Source organism: Seriola aureovittata, chromosome 19 (genome assembly GCF_021018895.1).
Source record: "Seriola aureovittata isolate HTS-2021-v1 ecotype China chromosome 19, ASM2101889v1, whole genome shotgun sequence".
Classification (NCBI taxonomy): Eukaryota; Metazoa; Chordata; class Actinopteri; order Carangiformes; family Carangidae; genus Seriola; species Seriola aureovittata.
The window spans coordinates 15,034,949-15,057,457 of NC_079382.1; the positions used below are offsets into that span (position 1 = coordinate 15,034,949).

The 22,509-nt window shown below is 39.8% G+C and overlaps 1 protein-coding gene across 1 annotated transcript in view; it reads right to left on the reverse strand.

Moving 5' to 3' along the window:
- LOC130187317 (reticulon-4-interacting protein 1 homolog, mitochondrial-like) overlaps positions 1-5,754 on the reverse strand; it is a 7,961-nt gene extending 2,207 nt beyond the window's left edge. Inside the window, exons 1-7 of the mRNA XM_056404793.1 lie at positions 5,149-5,754; positions 4,890-5,041; positions 3,864-3,932; positions 3,282-3,406; positions 2,856-2,904; positions 2,597-2,733; positions 1,840-2,023 (exon numbers count right to left, since the gene is read on the reverse strand). Coding sequence (XP_056260768.1) covers positions 1,840-2,023; positions 2,597-2,733; positions 2,856-2,904; positions 3,282-3,406; positions 3,864-3,932; positions 4,890-5,041; positions 5,149-5,428 — 996 coding nt within the window. The 5' untranslated portion in view covers positions 5,429-5,754. The remainder of the gene's footprint in view (positions 1-1,839; positions 2,024-2,596; positions 2,734-2,855; positions 2,905-3,281; positions 3,407-3,863; positions 3,933-4,889; positions 5,042-5,148) is intronic.
- Positions 5,755-22,509: the final 16,755 nt, after the last annotated feature.

Genomic DNA, 22,509 nt, shown 5'->3' on the forward strand with positions numbered 1-22,509 from the left:
CCACACAGCTGCTATCTGGGTCTGCAGGAGTCCTAATTAGATCCCTACATTTTCATTAATGTCGACAGCTTTAATTTAATACTGAAAATACCACGAGTCTAAGTGAAATTGGCAAATTTGTTTGAGTCAAAATTTGAATGTAAAGTATTGTGAGTTACAAAAAGCAACCGAGGTATAATACAAGTCAGCACACACACATGATGCATGTTGGGAGAAACGCCACAATCACATTGATATGTTAAATGAGTAAACACCTGGATTATATGGAAGAAAAACTAATCATAACACATTTGCTGATAAACCTGTTACTACTCTAACCTACTGAGTGCTACGCTACCTCACATTCAAATTTTGAATGCGAGGTAGCATAGCTAGTTTTCCTACCAACCAAATCTGAGTTTCATTTGGAACACCACCTATTATCTAGTTTGATCTAGTTTACTCTTGTCACTGTCAGCGGACAGAAACATTTGCATCAATTAACAGGATGGTGATGATCTTAAACAGAGTCATATTCCTTCTATAATTTACATATAGTAATCTCACGACAATTATCTTCATGGTAACCGGTTGTTCCTAATAATATGCACTATTTTGCCAACTTAATGTGTTAAGCACGTTACAAGCAAAAACTGGCCCTATTCCAGAAGAGCTGCACTAGAAAGCACCTGAAATACAATGAGAAAAGAAAAGGACGAAACTCCTGTTCCTATCTGGAAAGTTAACTGCTTGATATTTGATCATAAAATATTATTATGTGGCATCACTCCGCCAAACCTCTTAGGCTTTGGTGAAACTATCTCTGCTTGCTTGAAAAACAAAAACAACCAATAGATTCTTACTGATCATTCAGTGCTAACAAGAAGTTTAACACTAGAGGGCTCAATTGCACTGTGATCTCCCAGATGAAAATGACATGCTGTACAGAGCCGGCCACTGAGGGTGTGACTGCTGCAACTCAACCTCGCCAAACTGACCAGCTGGATGCTCCCATGGACAAAGGGGCCCGGAGGCTTGGCAAGAAACACACAAACACTGGTATTTGTCGGGGGGGAGATAGTCGGCCACAATCTGCACAAACACCAAATACTGCTGGTTCAGCAGCAAACACATGCGCATGCACGCCACATTTAGAATAACGCCCACACTCACATACACACGCAGTCTAGACCACACAACTCACGCCCCCCACACACACACACACACATTGCCAGCCATGCTGTCACCAGTGCCTCCACTGCTGAGGACAACTTGACTCAGTTCCTAGAGCAGCTCCACCCTGTCCTCGCCTATTCACCCACTACCCTCATTACACATACACTCCACTAACAGCTGGTGGGACAGGATGTACACACAATAATATGAAGCTTACACACATGCGGGGGACTCAAAGTCTTGATGTCAAAGTCCCTCTTCTGCTGCACACAGTCAGATTTATTATACCTTGTAGGGTATATTTCTACAGATCAAGCATAATCACCTCTGCAAAGGGAGAACATGAAGCTATGAAGCTAAGTCAAGTTATTTCATGATTTTCTCTCTTGCTGTCAACTGAACTTTGATTCATCTGATCAACTGAATGGAAATAAAACACAGCAATAGCTTCAACTGGATGGAACAGGTGTACACCCATTACACAATGTTGTCTTTCCATGCCAATGAGGATTAACTATTCCACTTCAGTTTGGGAGCACCTGTTTTCCACACCCATTCTAATGAAAACTGCCAGGCTCAAAGCATTTAACAAAAATACACAACAGGTTAGTAAGGGTCCTGAAAACAGCAGTATCGTCTTTCACGTCGGTGATGACATTAAGAGTTTGTTTTGCTCATGTTTACCTGTAAGGCCTTGGTGTGCAGGGTGAATCCAGCGTGAATCGTCCCCTCCAGCAGGCCCATGGAATCAGTGTTGAGGAGTAAAGGTGTCACCAGTGTGATGTACTTCGCCCCAGACCAGGGCTTCAGCAGGCCCACCGCCCACTGCTCCGTGTCTCCACCGACGTTGTCCAAAATCACGTCAAACCTGAGCATGCAAACACACACAGTCAGACTTAGAGGAACCCCAGTGGAGGAAAGTTTAAAATACAGAAAACTAAACACACACTTTGTAGCAGCTTAGAACACTGAATGCATTTTCATCTCAGGTCGTAAATATTGTTAAAGAGTATCTGTGGAAAAGATCATTCTTGTCTTCAAGCTAAAGCCAGGGTTTATTTTGGGGGCAGGGAGAGGGGTGCACTAGAGTCCACTGAGGCCTTGAGCCCTGGTATCCATGGAAACTAGAAAGTGAGTCAGTGAGCATGTGTGCCAGGCTGACAGGAAGATGTTTACCACATTTGGTGGTGTTTAGAGGGGAGAAGTGTGCACAGTTTTAGCAGTCCTGGATGATTCCTTTTCATTAGCACCTTTATTGGACTGGCACTGAGTCTAATGCTATTTCATGAGGCTTGGGTGCTGTAAAAAAAGAAAAAGATTCTGGTCTGATCTGTTTAAAAGAAACCAATACAATGCCACCACTTTTACACATAATGTACCACACAGTTTGTTAGTATGATTACTTCTAAAAACACACACTTTTCACGGCAACAAAACATACTTTTCCATAATTTCTAGCTGTTCAACCACGTCTCCTGCTGTGTAATCCACCACTTCATCGGCCCCCAGCCCTCGAACAAGGCCCTCTGCATTCTGGGAGCAGGTAACTGTTACGTGGGCACCCCAGGCCTTCAATAACTGGCAGCACACAGAGGAGGAAAACAGGAATATACACACAGACACAGCGAATGGCATTAGACTCACGCAGAGTGAGTCAAACATACATGCTGGTGCAGCCAGTGGAAAACACCTTGCCTTACCTGAATAGAGAATGTTCCAACACCTCCTGATCCTCCAGTGATCAAAACCCTGGGAGAGTTAGATTACACATCAGTTTAAATTTTTACAGTCTGTGGGTTAAAGGCAAGATTTTAAAACCATTTTAATGCTAACTTGAATGAAAGAGCGAGCCAATTTCACCACCGAAATCATTGAGATTAAAAATGTGTCTTATCAGGTCTGCATGACTGCACTGATTTCTGAACAGGAAAGAGCACATTAAGAAACTTCAAGACCTTAAAGAAGTAATTTCAGCATTGATAACAGTTTATAATATTTTTCAGGGACCTTTCACTCTTTCTCCAATACTGTGATTTACACTTCTCATGTTCTGCGCATGAATGGTGAGGGAGGTAGAGCAATTCAATACAAAGTTATCCAGTATATTATTATATATTTATGCTTGCCTTTTATTGGAAGAGCTGTCTCTGCAAAGACCACCTGCATTGACAAGTGCAGATAGAGCAGTGCTGGCTACATAGGGGATGGAGGCTGCTTCTGTGTGACTCATTAAATCTGGTTTATGGGAAACCTGAAAAAAAACAGCCACACAGAAAATGTGAAAAGTTAGAAACATGCCAACATGTCAACAATATTTCTGATTTACAATTTAAAAGTTGAGTATAATCACCAGAGCCACTGTGTGGGCAGCTAGCAAGCTAGGAGTTGCTGAAAATGAAGTGCAATACAGCAAGAAAATGCAGGGTAATTTGTGTGTCTCTGCAATTGCTGCCACAGTGGCTCCTGCAACCAAACAAACCTAATCCTAATTAATTCTTATACTGCAGGATTATATAACAGGATACACTTCTTTCAAACTTTTAGCCGATACACTTTTACAATTTACATAAGACCTCTCAATAAACTAGGAAACTCAAATTAAAGCCAGTCTTAAGTTAGATGACAAACAACACACAGGTTTGTCAGTCAGCTGATGATGAAAATATACTGCAGTCATACAGTATAACTCTACTGGCTCTGGAGCTCACCTCATACTCTGTTAGAGTCACAAATTCTGCGAGACTTCCTTGTTTCCATGGAGGAACAGCAGCCCACACCTGGAACACAAATATGGCATTTAACATGCTGAACACACTAGATTTAACCGCCTACTCGTGCTCTCTGAATCTGGTTAATCGTCTATTAAGCTCTTAGTCAAGCTCTTCCCGTCGGTTCTTATCAGCATTCATTTCTAAGCATATTTTTAAACTGATGGAACATGATTGCTAGAATACTATATGTGGAACATTTTTCCTGGTGTTTCATATTATTTTATCACAATCACTTTAAGTTGAATTTGCATAATTGCATTTTTGCCTGCAGAAAGACAATAATGTGAATATGTGGGAGACAGTCGACACAGTAGATGTCTCCCATTATTGAGTCATATTCATTTGATGACCAAGCAGAAAGAACTTAATCTTTCGTCTAAGAAAATGTCAGCGAATGACTCCACTATGGAGTTGTATTAAGGGTGAAAACAATATACATTTGTATAAAGTCAGCTATTTTAATATGAGTTTATATTAAGATAACTATCTTTGGGTGTGTTCAACCAGTGGCTCCCAACCGTTGTGACTTGTGACACCTCCAAATAAAGCTAAGTCTCCTTATGAACCCTCATCACGTGTGTCATATGTTTAGAGGTTATGACAAGGTCAAACAAAGAGTGCTCTTACTATCGCCATAGTTAGTGTTGGTGCTTTTCTGGGCTGTATCATATTGAGGTACTTCTAATATTCTTCCCCCCTCATGTTTGTAGGGGTGCACTTCAATCTCAATGACAAACATACAGTTACAGTGTCAATAAAACCTGAACATTATTATCATCTCAATAAAGGTAGAATTTATGGCTGTGCTGTTATATTGGACTGCATTCCATTTTACAGGTGCACCGTACCTGATTAAGTGGCCACTGAGTGTGGACAGACATTTCAATATAAAAATGACATGTACAGTAACAGGTAGTTTCATCCATATAACTCACTCCTTCTAAAAGACAGTGCAAGTCCTACCTCATCTCCTGGAGTAAAATGGGTAACATCAGATCCACAGTCCACCACTACACCAGAGACATCACGACCCAGAATCACAGGAAACTCACTATCACTGTCCATCACAGACATTGGGTCCCTTCTTAACTTTAGCAATTTTACTCCATAACCACCTGTAAATGGAGAAAGCGAGCAGGTATGTTTAAAAAAACAACAACAACAACAACAACAAACCACTGATCATGTGTTGATCTTGTCCAAATGTTACTCCAACACTTACCCCTCATAGATATATCAAGAGGGTTGAGACTAGCCGCATGGACTTTAATCATCACCTCACTGGGAGAACTGACAGCAGGTACAGCGACTTCGTCTGTGTACCTCAAAACCCCATTAGTACCATACTGATCAATGACCCAGGCTGACATGCAGCTCTGCCGTCTTGAAGGTGAACTGCTAACATTTCTCCTGAAGCACACACTGCACCCAGCTCTGGCTAATGTTTTGGTCGAGCCTGCTACTCTCGCGCTGAACAAACACAAGAGCCTGGTTGATGCCATAGCTCTGACAGAACCTATTTAAACCAGCTGGCGGTACCTACAAGGTCAGCTTTTCATGCAACATGACATCTGAAGAACCAGGAAGGCTGAAGGCGTGCTAGGTAGCTAGTCGGCTAACATGACCATGCCCAGGTTGTCACCGCTCGTACAATACGCAAGAGTCAACATAATAGGTAAAATAAATAAGCGACAACGCCTCTGTGCGCGATTAGTGTATTATCGAGGGTTATATTAGGCTGAAAGAGGAACCATTGCAAGAAAAATCAGCAGATAACACACTGTTCTCCGGCTAAGTTGCTACATAACAAGCTAACGCCTGAACACACAGCGACAGCCAATCACAATGCAGTAGCCAATTATTCTGGCCAATGGAGTGAGAGAACATGCTCTGACGTATACGGATGATAATAATAATAATAATCTTTAATGTTGTATTGACCGCAAGTCTCAAATACAATCTATCAAAACCATTGAAACTAGGTCATTTATGTCTTAATGTTTATTCGTATATGTACACTTTATGTTTGTACAGACAGTATAATGTATTATTTTATTTTATTTTATCCTATTTTATTAGTAATGGACTAGACTCTGGTTCAATGGTGTATTGAATTTAATGTTATATTTTTTGTTACTTTTTGTTGTATTGTTTTGTGTTCATTGTTCAAGATAGTGATATGATAAATATAAGACATATATATATATAAAATATGATAATATATGATGATATGATATTATATAAAAACTATCATTTATGTTTTTTAATGAAATGCTGTACAGTAACAAACCAAAAACATAATCAAACCTAAACCCTAATAGAGGACAAAGAATTTAATTGCACTGGCTCCATTAAGGCTCAAACACAAAAATCCATTATGTAGCAATAATTGTCTATTGTCATAAAAATGCAAGTGTATATGAAAAAATTATAACTCAATATGTTTGAGAGGTCTACTCAAGAGTAAAATGACTGCTGAGTGCTTGCAATACATGCCAGTGTAGCAAAGACTAATGGACAGAGCACAGATCAGTGAAGAAAACCATAAGCAAATGGGCAGAAAACATTATCTGTTTATGGCTGAGCAATACACAATGGACTACACTGGGGTTTGTTTTAATGTTTACATGATGCTTCAGGGTTATGAAATGGCATTAGCTTCTCACTGCATGTCTTAAAGATTCAATTGGAGAATGTGGTCACAAACTACAGGTCCTTTTGATGCATGGACCAGCTTATCAATGTTGGCCTTTTAATCCATTAAACTGAGAGTTACTCCATTTTAAGACAGTTACCATGCAAGCAACAAGTGGGCTTTAAACAAAACTACTGCCCTGCTGCTGACAGTATAAATACTGCTGGAAGTATTGCTGCAAGAGCAACATGGCCTCCTATCAGAAGATCTTATGAGCAATGAAAAATAAGATGAAGAGGCATCTCAGTGAAATCATGTTAGCGTAATTATAGGCTGGTAAATGAATAAATATAACTAATCACACTTGTCTCATGCAAATGGCGTAATCTGCAAGCAGAACTGATGTTCTCTTTCTCCGGAGACCACATGGAGAAAAGTGAGAAAAGAAAGACACGGGGGCTTGTGGTTGTGTGATCATGATTCAGCATGAAACCAAGCAACAAACAGCACTGTCATTATGATCACTGCTCCCAGGAGAAAGAGGACACACTGGAAATTGGGTGCTTTGTCTATGTTGGCTCATTACAGTGGGCCTGTCTAATGAATTATACTGCTGGCTGCTCCTCAAAAAAGAAAAGAAAAAAAAAAAAACTTCAGTTCAGTTGTTACTTGGAGTAGAGGGTGTCATCTATCAGGCAGCAACCTAACAAAAATATTTAAAATTTCTTGTTGACCAGCTACCCGAGATAAGACTGGGTCGGACTGTGAGAGCAGCATCTGTCTTAAATTGGTGTTTGTCAGGAGAGTCATTCTTCCCCCAGAAACACCATGTGTAGCTTTTCTAGGCCTCCTTTTCCATCTTGGGACCTGTGGCCCAAATCACATGGTTGCTCTAATAAATTACAGCTTTGATCTAATTTCATTTAGTGGTCTTGTAGCCTCGACTGTCCAGATTTGACTAAGGAGACTTTAACCCTCCTTCAAGTAACATATCTCTCTGCACAAAGAATAGATTAAAGTTTTCATCGCAAAGTTACATCTTTCTAACCTTATCCATGCTTTCATTTTCTGTTGTTTTTTTTTAATTTTTTTTCCTTTCACCAATCACCCATCACCTTTTAAATTCTTCCCACAGTCAAACAAACCAATTAGGAGACAAATCTCCAGATGCTTGGCACACCACGGCTGAACAGTGAGTGTGCAGTGAGGTTGGGCATGAATGGCCACTGCTTGGATAATGATCAGACAAGCCTTGTTTATTATGTGACGGACCAGCTCCTTCTGAGCCTGAGCAGAGAGAAAGAAAAGGACTGTGCACCATAACCACTCACTAGCTGGGCTCTGACATTATATTTTGGATTGGTTTCTCTCCTTGGTAACTGCCCCACTTTTGTCTTGAATAGGTCACACACTAGTACATTGGCTACTGACTGTCACGAAGAGAGAGCTAAAGGAAACCTTCTTTAAAAGCTTCTTTATCCTTCTTTATATCATCCCTCTTGGTTTTACATGGATTTGAATGGTGTCGGATTAACTCACCTTTTTCTGCTGGATATAAACTCTTTCTTGTTTTGGGATAGCAGAAGAATGTGTGTTTAATGAGCTGGACCACAAGGTCACACAGGAGATCCACAAGTATAATAAAAATAATACATATACACATATTATGTGCCATGTAACTGGATATTCTGGTGTGCATATCCCTCAGGGACACATCAGTGAACATGCATTCACAGCACAGTGGGGGTTAGACAACAGCAAGGACCAACACACCTGGAGCACACATTATATCAGGCTTCAGGATATAGATGAATATACTACTGTGAGTTTAAATATACTCATACATAATTTATCAGTTTGTATGCCTAAAGGATTAATTTGCTTACAGGGTTTATTTTATAATGTGGGTTTATGACCTGAAACGTATGCTCAGACAAAGCTAGCTGATAAGGTTAATATCAAATGTTTATATTAACCAATACGTGGAGCTTAAGTGTCCACTCGCCTGGCCGACAGGGTTTGAAGGTACTGTAAATAAAGTGTCATGCAAATACAAAAAAGAGCTTCCGCGTGAGAGGATCTAAACTCTACTTTTTTATATTTTAATACATCCAGATTAAACACATTGTGCTGATATGTACATGGTTTTTTAAAAATTTTATTGCTAAAACTTACATTTTTTTGCCCCTAGTTAATGGTATTAACACTTGCTCTTCCCTTTGATTAATAATCCAAGCTCACAACCCCACCTAGCTAGTTACCCGGCTAAATAGGCAGCGCGTGCAGCATTGTTAAGCCACTGTATATAAAAGGAGGGGTTAGTTACAGTGCACTGTGTTTATTTACAGCAGGAGCCTCTGTTTGCTTCATTCAGAATCACTTTAACAATGTTGTCGCTCCAGCTTGAAGCACCTAACTGACTGAATTTTCTAACGTTTGTTGAGCTGACTTTCATGAGAAAAGCCAGGGGCATGAATAGGAAAAGTTTATGAAATTATGAAATAATAACAAGCTTTTGAAAAGGGGTATTTTAATGGGCAATAAATCTCTAGTATTATTAAAATAAGAGTGATGAAACTCCAAAGCTTGAGTGAGAATTACATCATTTATTTATGTGATTATTCATTTCATGATTGTTTATTTATTTATTTATTTATAGGGCTCCATATATTTAAAGGTCATATGCTTTCAATAAAAAGAATGGTTTGATGTATAACCAAGTCCTACTGTTTTATTCCTAGGGTGTCTTCACACACACACACACACACACACACACACACACACACACACACACACACACACACCGTGACCGTTCCACAGCAGTGATACAGGAAACACAATGTGCTCTGCTGTTCATCTCACAGATAGCATCTTATCTACAGGCTTCCTCCAGACTGCAAGTACAGCAGTGGAAATATAATGAACCATATAATGAACTGTCCCTGTTTATCCTGGAGATTAGGAAGAACTATAATGTATATGCTGACATCAGATTTATTGCTGTCAATTTAAAACTGTTTAAAACTCCAATACACACACACACACACACACACACACACACACGCGCGCACACACACACATACTTTTTTATCCAAATAGAGATATAGCCTATAGACAGTCAGAAAACGTCATAGCAGCAGAGGGACTGATCACAAATTTGAGCTCATGTGTATATTCCAACAATATTCATGTCCATACTTATTGGGACACTATTGGCCACTTTTCTCTAGATGATAGTCTCTCTGTCTTTTTTATATTCACACATGTGGTTTATTTGTCATAAAGCACACAAGCTGAACGATGTACATGTACAGAAACTGAAATGTGATCCATTTGATTTGGATTCCAGGAAAGATCTAGTCTAGTGTTGAGCCGGTCATTCTAATGTATGCAATTGTACTTTGGCATGACCGCAAAGGCTTCAACTTGTGAACTTTGATTTTATCGTCTCCAAACCCAACCACTCTCACATTCTAAAACTCAGATTGGTCTTAACTAAGATGCAAAAGAGCAGACACACACAGAGGAAAAAACACACACTTCTTATACAACATTTATTTATACCCACCTGATTAATAGCCACTACAACATAAACAACGACTGATACAAAACACCACTGTAAACTGTGTGATTGATCGTGTTTCTGCCATTGTTCCAACTAAGGATACAAAATGCAGCGTGTCCGACAGATTTAGCAAATGCCGATAGCTGCTCCTTGGCAGTGTCTGAACCCTTCTCATTGGCATACCAGCCATCTGCACAGCCCTCACCCCTATTTTAAGGACAATACATAACACAGACTACTAAAGATAAACACAAGTAGTCTGTGTTCATTCACAAACTTCGAGAAAGAATTTATTTAGCTTACAAGAGGTTGATAGTTAATAACTTTAACAAGAAATGCTTCTTCCAGACTATAGTCATAACAGCCCACTGCTATGTTGGCATATACACTGTTGCTCATAAAGTTGGAATAAAATATTTTTGACCTCTTTCCATGAAATGATTGTGACAATGTGATTCATTTCATTTCACCTGGGTAATTGGGACACATGATGTAATCATTGCACCTGGTCAAAAGTGATTACTGATGCATTTAAATAGGAATAAACAGAGGATTCTGTCTGAAAACAAAATTATTCCAACTTTATGTGCAACAGTGTATATGTATATATTAGCCTCGTGTTCTATCAATTCTGCCATGAAACCATGGAAATAGTAGACGAGAAGAATAGAAGCCCTGACGCCTGAGGTCCTGAGAAAGTGGCAGGTGACTTAACCAATGACTGAAATCAAATGTAACCCACAAAGCTCTTTTGTCCGAGAACATCGCATTTACACAAATACAGCTTAACTTTTTCCCTAGTCCACAGTGTCTTACACCTAATTGGGTAGTGGTCTGCAAATGAACCACATTCATTATACAAATGTCAGTGCCTGCTGGTGGAGTGTAGGAAGGAGAGACGGCTGGGAGGAGGAGTGGAGGAGTTGTGAGTTGAGCTGACAGGCTGCTAATGAGATATCATCAAGGAAAAGGGCTCCTCAGTTCACTTAAGAGGAACCATTTCTGACATAGTGTCGAGGCACACTGTGGAATTATGGTGTGTCATCTTTTGTGTTTTTGTAACCGTAAACCATTTCCATCTCTATCGTTACATTACCAGGTTTCCACATTGAACAGAGTCAGCCTTTATGCTTTATTTTTTTTAAAAACTAAATAAATAAATAATAAAAAACTCCACACATACAGCCCAACATTGTTTAAATATTTTTCCTCTCACTGTCTGCTATTCAAGTTCACTCATCACCATTGTTGTTTACAAGGCAGCAGTGGCTGTGATATGTAGTTGTGAACAGAAGGTGAGGCCCAATCTGATAGAAGCATTTCAAGGTGAAAAACCTGATTATTGTAAGAAAGAATAGATCTCTCCGGCGAAATGTTTTTTCTGCGTGTCAATATTTACTTTAGGCAAGAAAGTGTGGTAGATAATATCTTTATGTGAATATCACGTGTAAGCCAATATTGATATGTAAACCGAGTAGAAAGAAACATTTGCTAAAAGCACATCACCTGCACGTCAAACTGTGTATCAGCTGCTAATGGATAAATACACAGATAAAATACAAAGTGAGGAGAGACACGAGGCCATCAGTAGTCTATGCATATTATACAGTGTTGACTATCTGGGTTCAGACAATTACTCATCTTTTGGAAGGAGCTATAGGCTAGCTGTTTTGCCTTATTTCTAGTTTTTAGGCTAAGCTACAAGAAAGAGAAGGAAGTTTATTCTTCAAAATGCCTCTAACTATTCCTTTAGACCCACGAAAACAATTTTTAAAGCAGTGAAATTACTCCAAATGTAAAAATGAACATGATCAGTGATCCTCAGAAGTGTGAATAAACACTTGAATTCCACTTAGGGATCTTGAGATTTTTAAAAATGTCTGTGCTAATCTGCGGCTGACCTTTGTAAACGATGTATTGGCACAATTTCCAGTTGCCGCCTGCTTCGGATATTATGGTTCTTTTTGCTTCCAGTTCAAGGGATACGACTCTCAGTTCACTCCCATTATATCACACAGTGGTGCAGAACTGAGTGAAGGTGATAATAAGAACTGGTGACTATTCCTTTCCCTGTCACTCGTGCAGAGCTGGAGGCAGTGTAACATACAGAACATGTCAGAAATAAGAGAATATCTGTTAGAAGATCTTGTAAACCACCTTGCCACGAATAAGTCGTCCACTGGTATGACTCAATAGAGTTCTGGCAGCTGTGGCCTTTGAAAACTGCCTCATATTTTGATTCTGAGATATTGCCAACATGATAGAAATAAACAGCTCTAAATTTAGAGCTTTGGGAACAAAATGATCAAATTTTAAGATACTAAATATCTGCACAAATTACAAGGCACAGGCTTTGAAGCATCTGAAGTGGTCAAAATCTACCTCAAAGTAACTATACCAGACTGAAATGGAAAGCTGGTTTTTCCAAAACCTGAGGCAGATGCAACAGACTTTTTTTTTTTTCATCTGCCTCAATTTCCTTTTACTAAATCTGACAAATACTGAACAATAAAATGTCAGATTTTCACTTGCTCTTTATAAGATCTCCCTCTAGGTTCTTGGCAGGAAAACCAACCTCAAGTGTGTGAATTTTCTGTGGGCAGCTTTCAAATTGTCAGATGTTTCTGACAGGCGAGTGCAGCTTGAAGAAAAAGCATTGATTCTCTGTTGCCTCGTAGACCAGATGGTACTGAGGCACACTGACTCTGTCTCACGCATCAATGTATTCAGCAGTCATTGTGTACGGGATTAGTTCATGTAGGTTTCTGTCTGGGGCTTCTCATATAGCCCTTCATTCGGCGCGCAGTGGGTGGAAGCTATTCCCAGCAAACAGGTGCCATCATGTGGCATCAGGTGTCCTTCCAAAAGGTTAGACAGAGAGAGGAAGATGGTTTGTCCTAGATATGCAGTTAGTTAGATGAGAGCCGCTCTCAGAGGACACTCTGAGTTTGGTGGCCACCGACAGCAGGGACAGCGGTGCTGTAAAACTGGGATACAACCCGATCTGCTTATGAAATCAGGTTAGCTCTGTGGGCTCTCACTCCTGTCGAGTTAAACAGGTCATGCGAGGCTAACAAATGGATGGGACTTTGCATGGCAGCAGAGCAAATATTAATTTATGTTATCTGATTGCAAGTGCAGTGTACTCAAATTAAAGCTCCACTTTTCCGATCACACAGAGGCCACGGAGTGTGTCCAGGATTGAGAAAGCAAAAAAAAAAAAGAAAAGAGAAATCAGCCTCTTCATCAGGGTCTGACACAGGAAAGGCACATTTACCCAACAGGACAGTTCTCCGGGGCTGATGTCAAACATCTTTTCATTGTTTGGTTTCCATGGCGACGGCAGCCACTGGGCATGAATCAGGAACAGAGGATCCATTTATGGTCCTAATTGATGAGCTATATGTGATTAGTGAGAATGAGAGAAACCAAACAGCTTAATAGACGTCTGCCTCCATCCATGTTAATCCATCCACTTTAGCTCTCTGCTGACACAGCAGAGGGGAGCCTCATTGTTTCTAAAAAAGCAACTAGCTTCCTAACAGGGCCAAGGTAAAAAAATAAGTACAGCAGACCATCTGGCAGGAAGGGCATTTCACCTGATTTACAGGCTGTTGTCCACTTTTTCCCCTTTGCCTTCCTCCGTTTCAATCATAGTTTTGCTAAAAATGTTCCTGGTGACCTTTTTGAAATTATCAATTTACAATTGATTTCATTTTACAGATTGTAGAATATTTGTGGTGAGTAGTGTTTTCTGTAGTTTTGGTTTTCAACATTGACATTTCTGTGGTTTCCAGCCCTTTGGCCAAATTGGCATTACTCACACACAACAAGAAACAACCAGACATCAATCAGTCGACATAAAAACAGGACAATGTGTTACAGGAATACATATGCTGATGTTAATAAAAGACAAGAAAATTGTAAAGGAAATGTAAGTTATTATTATCATCATTTCATTGACAAACAAATTCTTTCATTGTGTGACGGGGATGATTGTTCCATTAGAGCTCTGCTGAAACTGTTTTGTGCCTCTGCACTGGAGTCTTGTTTGGCAGCTCAATCAATAAAAATAAAATTGGAGCGCTCGGTGAAATGAGCTTTCTGGCAAGCGCGAGGAACAGTAGAAATATTCAATATAGATGGTGGAGAGGGAAGCACAGCGGTTTGTGCACTTCCTGGTCACACCCTGTAGGATGAAGCTGCCCAGAGGCCTTAAGTTGCTGCTTTAGACGCCATAAAATCCAGAGTGAAAGATGCAGGAACTCGTTTATGCTCCAGCATGAGCTCTGCATTTTGCCGTGTGATGAGAGTACCTCTGTTGCTCTCTCTTGAGCTGTTAAATCCTTGTCTGGTCCAACTAATGTTGGACCATATGGGTAGGTGCTGTGCTATAATTTGATGTGTTGTATTGATTTTTTTTTTTTAACAATGCCTTTATTATTGTGGTTTATTGTGTGATTTATTAAAGGAGTTTGTTGCCTTTTTATAAATCATGGAAATTGTTAAAGATTAAACATAGAGAGTATACAGTGAGAGTCTCACAAAATATGATTTATGTAATTAATGCTCCATCACAGCTTAGTCAGGTTAACTTTGATATTTAGGCAGGAATAGCTGCAACCAAGACAATAAAAAAACCCATTTTGCTCTCAATATTTCTAAGTAAGGACAAGAAATGAAATAATCTAATATCTCTGATCTCACTGTGAGTGTGAGCGTGAGTAACATTTGCTGACCACAGGCGAAAGTAACAGCTTTTTCCAGTCAAAATAAAAAGTCAAATACTGACAGGAACAGATGATTTGCATAAACAGGACAGAAAAGTGAACTGGGAAAGGATGAGGAAATTAAAGTGACAGATTTTTTTCTACATGTATAGTATATGTATTGTAATGTGGGTAAACATGTTTTTTATTTGCATGTTGTAGAAAGTCATCTACTTGTATTTGACAGTAAAAGATGAACTTCAATGATGATATTTAGCTTGACCTTTTTTTTTCTGTTAAGTTATTTTCTGGGTGTTTTGGCCTTTATTAGTCTGATAGGACAGAGAGAGATGGACAGGAAAGTCAGGGAAAGAGAGAAAAAATGACACGCAGCAAAGTGCCATGGGTCGGATTCGAACCAATTGCTGGTGAGGTGAGGTGAGGTGAGGTGAGGTGAGCGACGGAGGCACCCCAACATTGAGCTTTGACTCGTTCAAGTTCACACTAATGACATGGAAACTGTGCAAATCTTAGAGAGAGGCTTTTGCGAAAATGTAAATTTGTGTAAATTGCCTTGTGCCTTGAGTAAACACTTTAACTCAGAAGGTCCTTTCTTTTGCTTGCGACAGGACTGTAAACAAATTTGGTTTTGAATGATTTGAATGACTTGGTTTCTTTCTTTTAAAACACACCTGGAGCTTTGAGGACACAACACCTTCTCAGGAACTTGCTGTTGTTTCAGTCTTGATCTGATGGGTTTTGAAAAGATTTTGCATTATGTCATCAATTGAATTGTGCACAGTTTATATCAACCATGACACAGCCAGATAGAAACAAGGCTTTTTTTTTAAAGAAAATTCACAAAAGAACGCAATAGCGTTTTATGTAATATATTTGTTTGGTTGTCTTGAGTGTAATATAGTACCACTTTCAAGCAAGTGAACCTTTATAAAGGATTTATAAGCTGTAACTAGTAGCTTTATTAATCATTATCAAATTATTTATGAATGCTGTCTGGATTATTTATAAGCCTTTAATAAGAATATATGTTTTGGCTGCCAGGCTGTGAAAACTTCCTCCGGCAGGTGTTAATTCTCCAGCAGGACACTTGTTTGTTTTGCTCATTCATTCAGGAAAACATTAATATCCAGTTATTAACAGCTTATTTACATGTCTAGCTAATGATGATGGCTTTATCAGAAAGTGTGAACCCTACCAGAAAGTATGAATGGATTACTAACATTTATAACAGCATCCTTAACAAGTAGAGAGGACAAGAAGCCAGAAGGGATTTTTCACAACCTGGCAACCCAAATGATTATCAATGGCTTATAAACTATCTATAAAAGAAGAACTGTGTACTGACTATTAATAACGCCATTATCTACAACCTATATAGCTCCCTTATGTAGTTTGACAGGGTATGCAGTGGCAGGACTCAGTATTTTCACTTAATATGCAAGAACAGCTTGTTTTGAGTCAGCCTGCTGCAGCTGCTACCTGTTGTCTTTTTTCTCTCTACATAGCAAATTAAAGGCAAGTTGTTGTCCTTTGGAAAAGTGACGCGTCGTACAGAACACACTGTGAGAGGAGTGTGCGAGCAGCTGCTGTTAGTTTCTGTTGCTGTTCTGAAGTCAGGGGCTTTAGAGCGTTCCCCTCTATGAATCAGCCAGGGCTCTGAGTGACTTTTGGGCACCGGGCAACAAGCTCAGGGCTGCACAGGTGTGACATTTGAGTGAGGTGTGAAATGGATTATTCATGAGGCTAAAACAAACTCTTGATTAGAGTGGAAGCTAAATTCCACACAGCTGATGACTAGTTACAAAAAGCTGAGTGGATAAGTGGGAAGGAAATAGATTTTTGTGTTATTTACCAGTAAAATATACAGATTAATTCTCTAAAACTTCTCTATTGTTCCTATGGCAACGTTGTAGTAAGCCGTGTCTTACTACAGTAAACTTGAAACAAGTCAGGAGGACTAATGGCAGACACGTGACAGCTGTATCTAATGTCAGCTATTAGGCCACCACACGAACATATAAAAATGTACATCTTACTTGTACACACAGAGCAATGGTGACTGTGCGCACGCAAACACAATGAATTAATTATGGCCATGTGATCGCAGCACTTGTTTTTACACAACAAAGAAATGTATGAAAGGCCCTCAAGAGAAGGGTGTCCACATGGGGTTGGGAGTATAGCATTATCTGTGTGTGTGTGTGTGTGTGTGTGTGTGTGTGTGTGAGAGAGTGAGAGAGAGAGAGAGGGGAGACAGAGAGAGAGAGAGACGTTGTCCCTGCGACACCGGCGGCCATCTGAATAATTCATAAAGCCAATCAATGATTAAAGGTCTGTTGGGTGTCACACCTCACATCAGAAGAGAGGTGACTGTGTGTCATTCAGTGTTATAGTATGGATGTAACGTAAACAGCGAGTCAAGATCTAGTAGAGGAGAAAGGAGGTAGAACTCACAGAGGAATAGAAAAACATTCTGCTGAAGTTCCAAGTCAACCTTTACTATTGATCACTGACTATGACATAAAAAATATAACCGGAAGATTTGTTCTGTTTTGTGATTGTAATTTTTTTTAATGTGATTTTTTATAACAAGTCGCTGTAATATGAGCATGAAAGCTTACACAGTTGCTGTCATTGCTAATAGCCTTTGTCTAATGGGTCTTTCCAGGAAAAAAAAAAAAATCTGGCTCACACAGGAAGTGGTGCCTCTGATGTTACTGGAAGCAGGAGCTCTGGCTTATTCAGAACAGTCAGAAGGGACTGCAGTATATAGATACAACGCACCAACAGACAAAGACGAGCCCTACTGAACTTCATCAGTAAGGAAAAATACACCATCTCTGACTGGTGGTGGGAGGTGCTTAACGTGAGTCAAAACTAATAAGCCAAGAATCTCACGGATCACCATTTTAGTCACCTTCCAAAAGGCCAGTTCTGAGACCATATTACAAGCAATATTTTGTTTCAAGCGACAGAGGAAAACTAAAGAAACGGGAGCCCATTCTGCATAGGAATGACTCAGCTGTGTACTGTACTGAGATAAGATAACAGTTGGGGGGGAGGTCAGGCGGATGGATACAGTAACTTTTCAGTGAATCAAGTACTATTAAGTTACTAATTCACTCATGAGCCAAAATGCTTAAAGTGTGCAAACAGTGTTCACTGTTCAACAACCTGCATTTAATTGCTACAAACAACCTCTTCACTGAAAAAAAAAGGAAAGCTGCTTTATAAACATTCTCCAATCATCTCTCTAGATTTAAGGCTTAAGACTAGTGCTATCTTTACTAGATTGATCACTGATTGTAAACAGTGTGAAAGTTGATCATGTTATGGTGTTCCCGGTCATTTGGATTCTTTTGAGTTATAGACAATGTGTAGTGCTGAGTCATAACTGATCAAAAGCTTTTGAGCACTTTACATTAACATCAGTAGCCTCCACACAACAATACCCTGTGCTGTTGTTCGTTGTCCTCAGAAGAAGTAGTAATCACTTAATAATAAATAGGCATCTAAACGTGAGTGGCCAAACTTTTCGTGGCTGGGAGCAAAGGGTTATGAGTTCCGTTTAAGTGAATGGTGTGGTCAGCTATAATACTTGTATATTTGTTTTCCACTAAAAGGATTTTTAACTTGGAAAAGGTTTAGTATAGGAGCAGTGCTATTATGTTATGTTCACAGAGGGTTAGACAACAACCTACAATCTAAAGCCTCTGGATGTTATTTTGTCTATTTAGCCCTGAGAATTGCTGCATAATTAGAAATGCATATAGCACACATCTATCCATTTTATACCAAAGAGTGAGTTTCTATACTTGGAAAAAATAGTTTGAGGAAAATGTTTTTTTTTTCTTTTTTTTATAAAGTCATTCCACAGAGAAAGGAATCTGAATTGTAATTTACATTTCATATTGAATGGACTTTAAGTTTATCAGACCTCTCTCAGGACTGGCTGGTGCTCCAGATTCTTCTGGTTGGCAGTGATGCAGGAAAGACTGCTTTTAGATTTTGTGCTCTATATACCTGGAATAAACGGTATGAAAACCTGAGGCGCTGTCGTTTAACTACAGTGGGACAATTTGTACTTCCGATAAAGAACCTGATAACTTTTTCAAGTGGAAAGTTTAATGATGATTGCCATGATGATTGAATGAATTAGATTTGATTGAGGAATCTTTTCAGTGATGTTTGTCTGTAACAGCAGAAGTCGATTTTCAACACCATTTAGGAGGAAAATCTTCAGTCACTTTTGAGGAAGCCACATTTATGCAGTCCCTGCAAACCAGGCTGGTGGAGGACAGCAAATGGATGGATCCGGAAAAAGGGATGTTAAAAGGGAGGGGAGATGGAGTTGTGCGGGGAGAGGTTAATAGTGCAGAGAGGATTGAGAGACAATAGGCTGGACTAATGAATCATGAGGCTGGCTTTACTGGTGCTGAGGCATTTCCGAGCTGCACGCTACTCACTGCTATCACAGGGCCCACTCATTTAGAGGTATCTTTGATACGTTCGCCTTTGTGGATTGCTTTTTATCAGCTTTGACTGTAGTAACTGCAGAAAAGACACAGATAAATGGAAAATGAGGGCGTGAATTGGAACATATTTGTTCCAAAATGCTACAAATTTCATTGAATGGATTGCACATCCAAAAATTCATCATTAGAAATGTAATAATAGCATTGCTATACTCTTGCCATGACATACATTGTTTTTATACTGGCAGATTACAATATAAAGGATGCTGTTTTTTTACCCAGTGGCACATATTCCATTTTAAGATAAACTTCCCCTCCATTAAGTACATCACAAAGATGTTTCAATGGAAATCCATATTAAATTGAATTGATTTTAGTGCGTGCCTATACAGATATTTTTCCATGCTGTGCAGCTGTTGGAGAATTGAGCACTGGGACATAGACAGGACCAGACAGTGTCGAGACACAGCCAAAAGCCAAACTGGTTTAAACACCTAATCAAATATGACATTGCATTCCCCGAGGGCTCTTTAGACTCATCTTCATTCCTCCAATAACTGAGCGATATATCAAATGATATTCAAACACCTGACGGAAATAACAGGTTTCTACATGCTACCAGCTGCTTCATGGCTTTCGTGCTCCTTCTAGAGTCAAAATGAAGAATCGTAATGATCCAAATGTTGTACACACAGGCCTTGTTTGGACGTTGCACATCACTAGTATACCGAGGTGGGTGCTGTTTTATATCTAGTCAATCAGTGCTGTTCTGGCACTAATCCAGAGGAGATCAGTGGGGGCATCAGGGAATGCTGAGTCCATCTCTGGCCTGTAGCTCAACAGCTGCCTGTCTAGACTGCCTGGCAGCTCAGAAACGATGAATAGAACATCACCACGCCCTATATCAGGATGATTTTATGACTAGAACTCCATGCAAATTTGGAGGAAAGAGGAACAAAATGATCATAGACAAGATGGGGGTAGTAAAATATTGGTCCCGGCTAAGTACCACTTTCACAGCAAATATAAACATGTCTAGGAAAAGTTAGACAGAACGAGAATCAAAGAAACAATTATAGTTGTCATTTTTCATAATTTATTGTACATTTTCATTTCTTCCATTATCTTATACTCAAACTGATAAACATTACAACATTTCCATTTATACAAAATATAAACTATAAGGGGGGGTGGGGGGATATAAATCTAACATCAACCCTTCCCATTAGGTTATACAGACAGTCATTTCCTGGGTCTAACCCATGGATGAAGGGGGGAGGGGGAGTGTCAATCAAACCCTCATTGTAAAAGACCACAACTCTTTAAAAATCACAAGGCAAAACTGACACATGTCCTGTGTGGCAACTTAATTGCTACATACATCTCCATGACATTTCTAATAAAAAGACTGAAGGGCCAAATTATGAAAAACCCAACTAAAAATGTCATCTGGCTCACACCTTTTTTTTTGAAAATCCCCAACTGTATGTGCCAAATTTCACTTTAACAGACAAAAAAACCATTCTGATATTGATTGCCAGGTGGATTTGAAGCCACAAAAAAAAAAGAAAAAAGAATCTCTGTACACTCAAGTGGTCCGCATTTCAATCAAGACATGTGACATGACAACCGCAGCCCTGAGCATCTCCAAAATGTGATGGCGTGACTATGGAAACGCAAGCCAAAAGGGGAAGCCCTGTGCACCGCCATTCCTTTTGATTCCTTGCAAGGGGCTGAAGGAGAGTGAGGGTTGGGGATCCAGATGAAAGTTAAACCCCCTTTATTAAAAGAAATGTCTTGAATTACACTTTTTATTATTATTTAAGGAGGACGAAGAAGGTTGTGGAGTCCATCCATGTTAGTCTTGTGGTCTCTGTGAGAGAGAGGAGTGAGGCTGGACTGGGTGGGATGATGGGATGGGAGGTGAGGAGGAGTGCTGAGGCAGAGAATAAAACAGGGGTGGGGGTGGGGGGGTGGGGGGCTGTCGGGGTCTGAGCTTCAACAGTAGCGCTGCAGGAGAGAGGCTGCCATGATAGCGGGGATCAGGAAGGAGAGGGTGCCTGCGTGCAGTGAGACGCCTGCTCCGGCGGCGGTGGTGGAGTTGGCCGAACTGCTGTAGGTTCCTGTGGCCATGGTGGTGGTGTTGGGGGTGGAGGTGTCGTTTACCCCCATGGTGGATGTGCTGTTCTGGGAGACCACCTGTTGGAGGAAGAAGAAGAGGATAGATAGATGAGGAGGGTTCTAAAGTATTCTGTACCAAAGCTTCTCCATGGTTACCAGATACTTTAAAAAGCCTGTAAATTGACTGATCAGGTTTCGATACAAGGGGATAGAATTAAAGAAGCATTATGGCAAAACAGTGGGGATTAATTAAAATGCCAATCAGTGTTTACCAAGTTTTAAATCAGTACCACACTCTTATTTTTAGCTAGTCACCAAGCCAATGTTATGAAGTGTCTAACAACACAGGATGACTGGCTGCTTGGTCAAAACAGACCAGAGACACCTATGTTTCTGCTCCTGCGTGTCAGGTTTCATTTGGCACAACGCACCGAAAAGAAACTTTAGATTCTCTCCAAACCTTTGCTCAGGTAGACAATACACTGCACCTGAATCATTAATTCACTGAGTGTGAGCTAATCAAGAGGTAAAAAGGCACTTAAAAAAATATACATATGTAGGCATATACATAAATATATATATTATGACAGGGAGTGTAACTTAATTAAAAACACACATGTATTTTGAAATCGACTGACTAGAATTCAGGATCATATTAATTTTCCCGAGAGAGCTCCAAGTCTAGCCTGCTGTAATCCAGTCCATCGCACCACCTTATTATTAGCATGTAAGCCCTGTCTGGAAACATCATTAAAGTCAAATAATCCGTCACCACACACTCAATTTCTAGCCATAATGAATAAAGATACCCCCCCACATCACCCCCACCCCCCACCCCCCACCTCCTCCTCTCCCCGCCCCTACCAAGAAACACCCACCACTACTTTAAGGCATAAAATCAATTTAACAGCAACAAAACATTTGAAAGGAATAGAGGACCAAAAAAAAAAAAAAAAAGAAAAAAAGAAATGTCATCTTACCTGTGTTGATAAACATATGGCGAACACAATCACTCCAAGCTGAACGATCGTCATTCTGGACATTTTGGGGTTTTTTT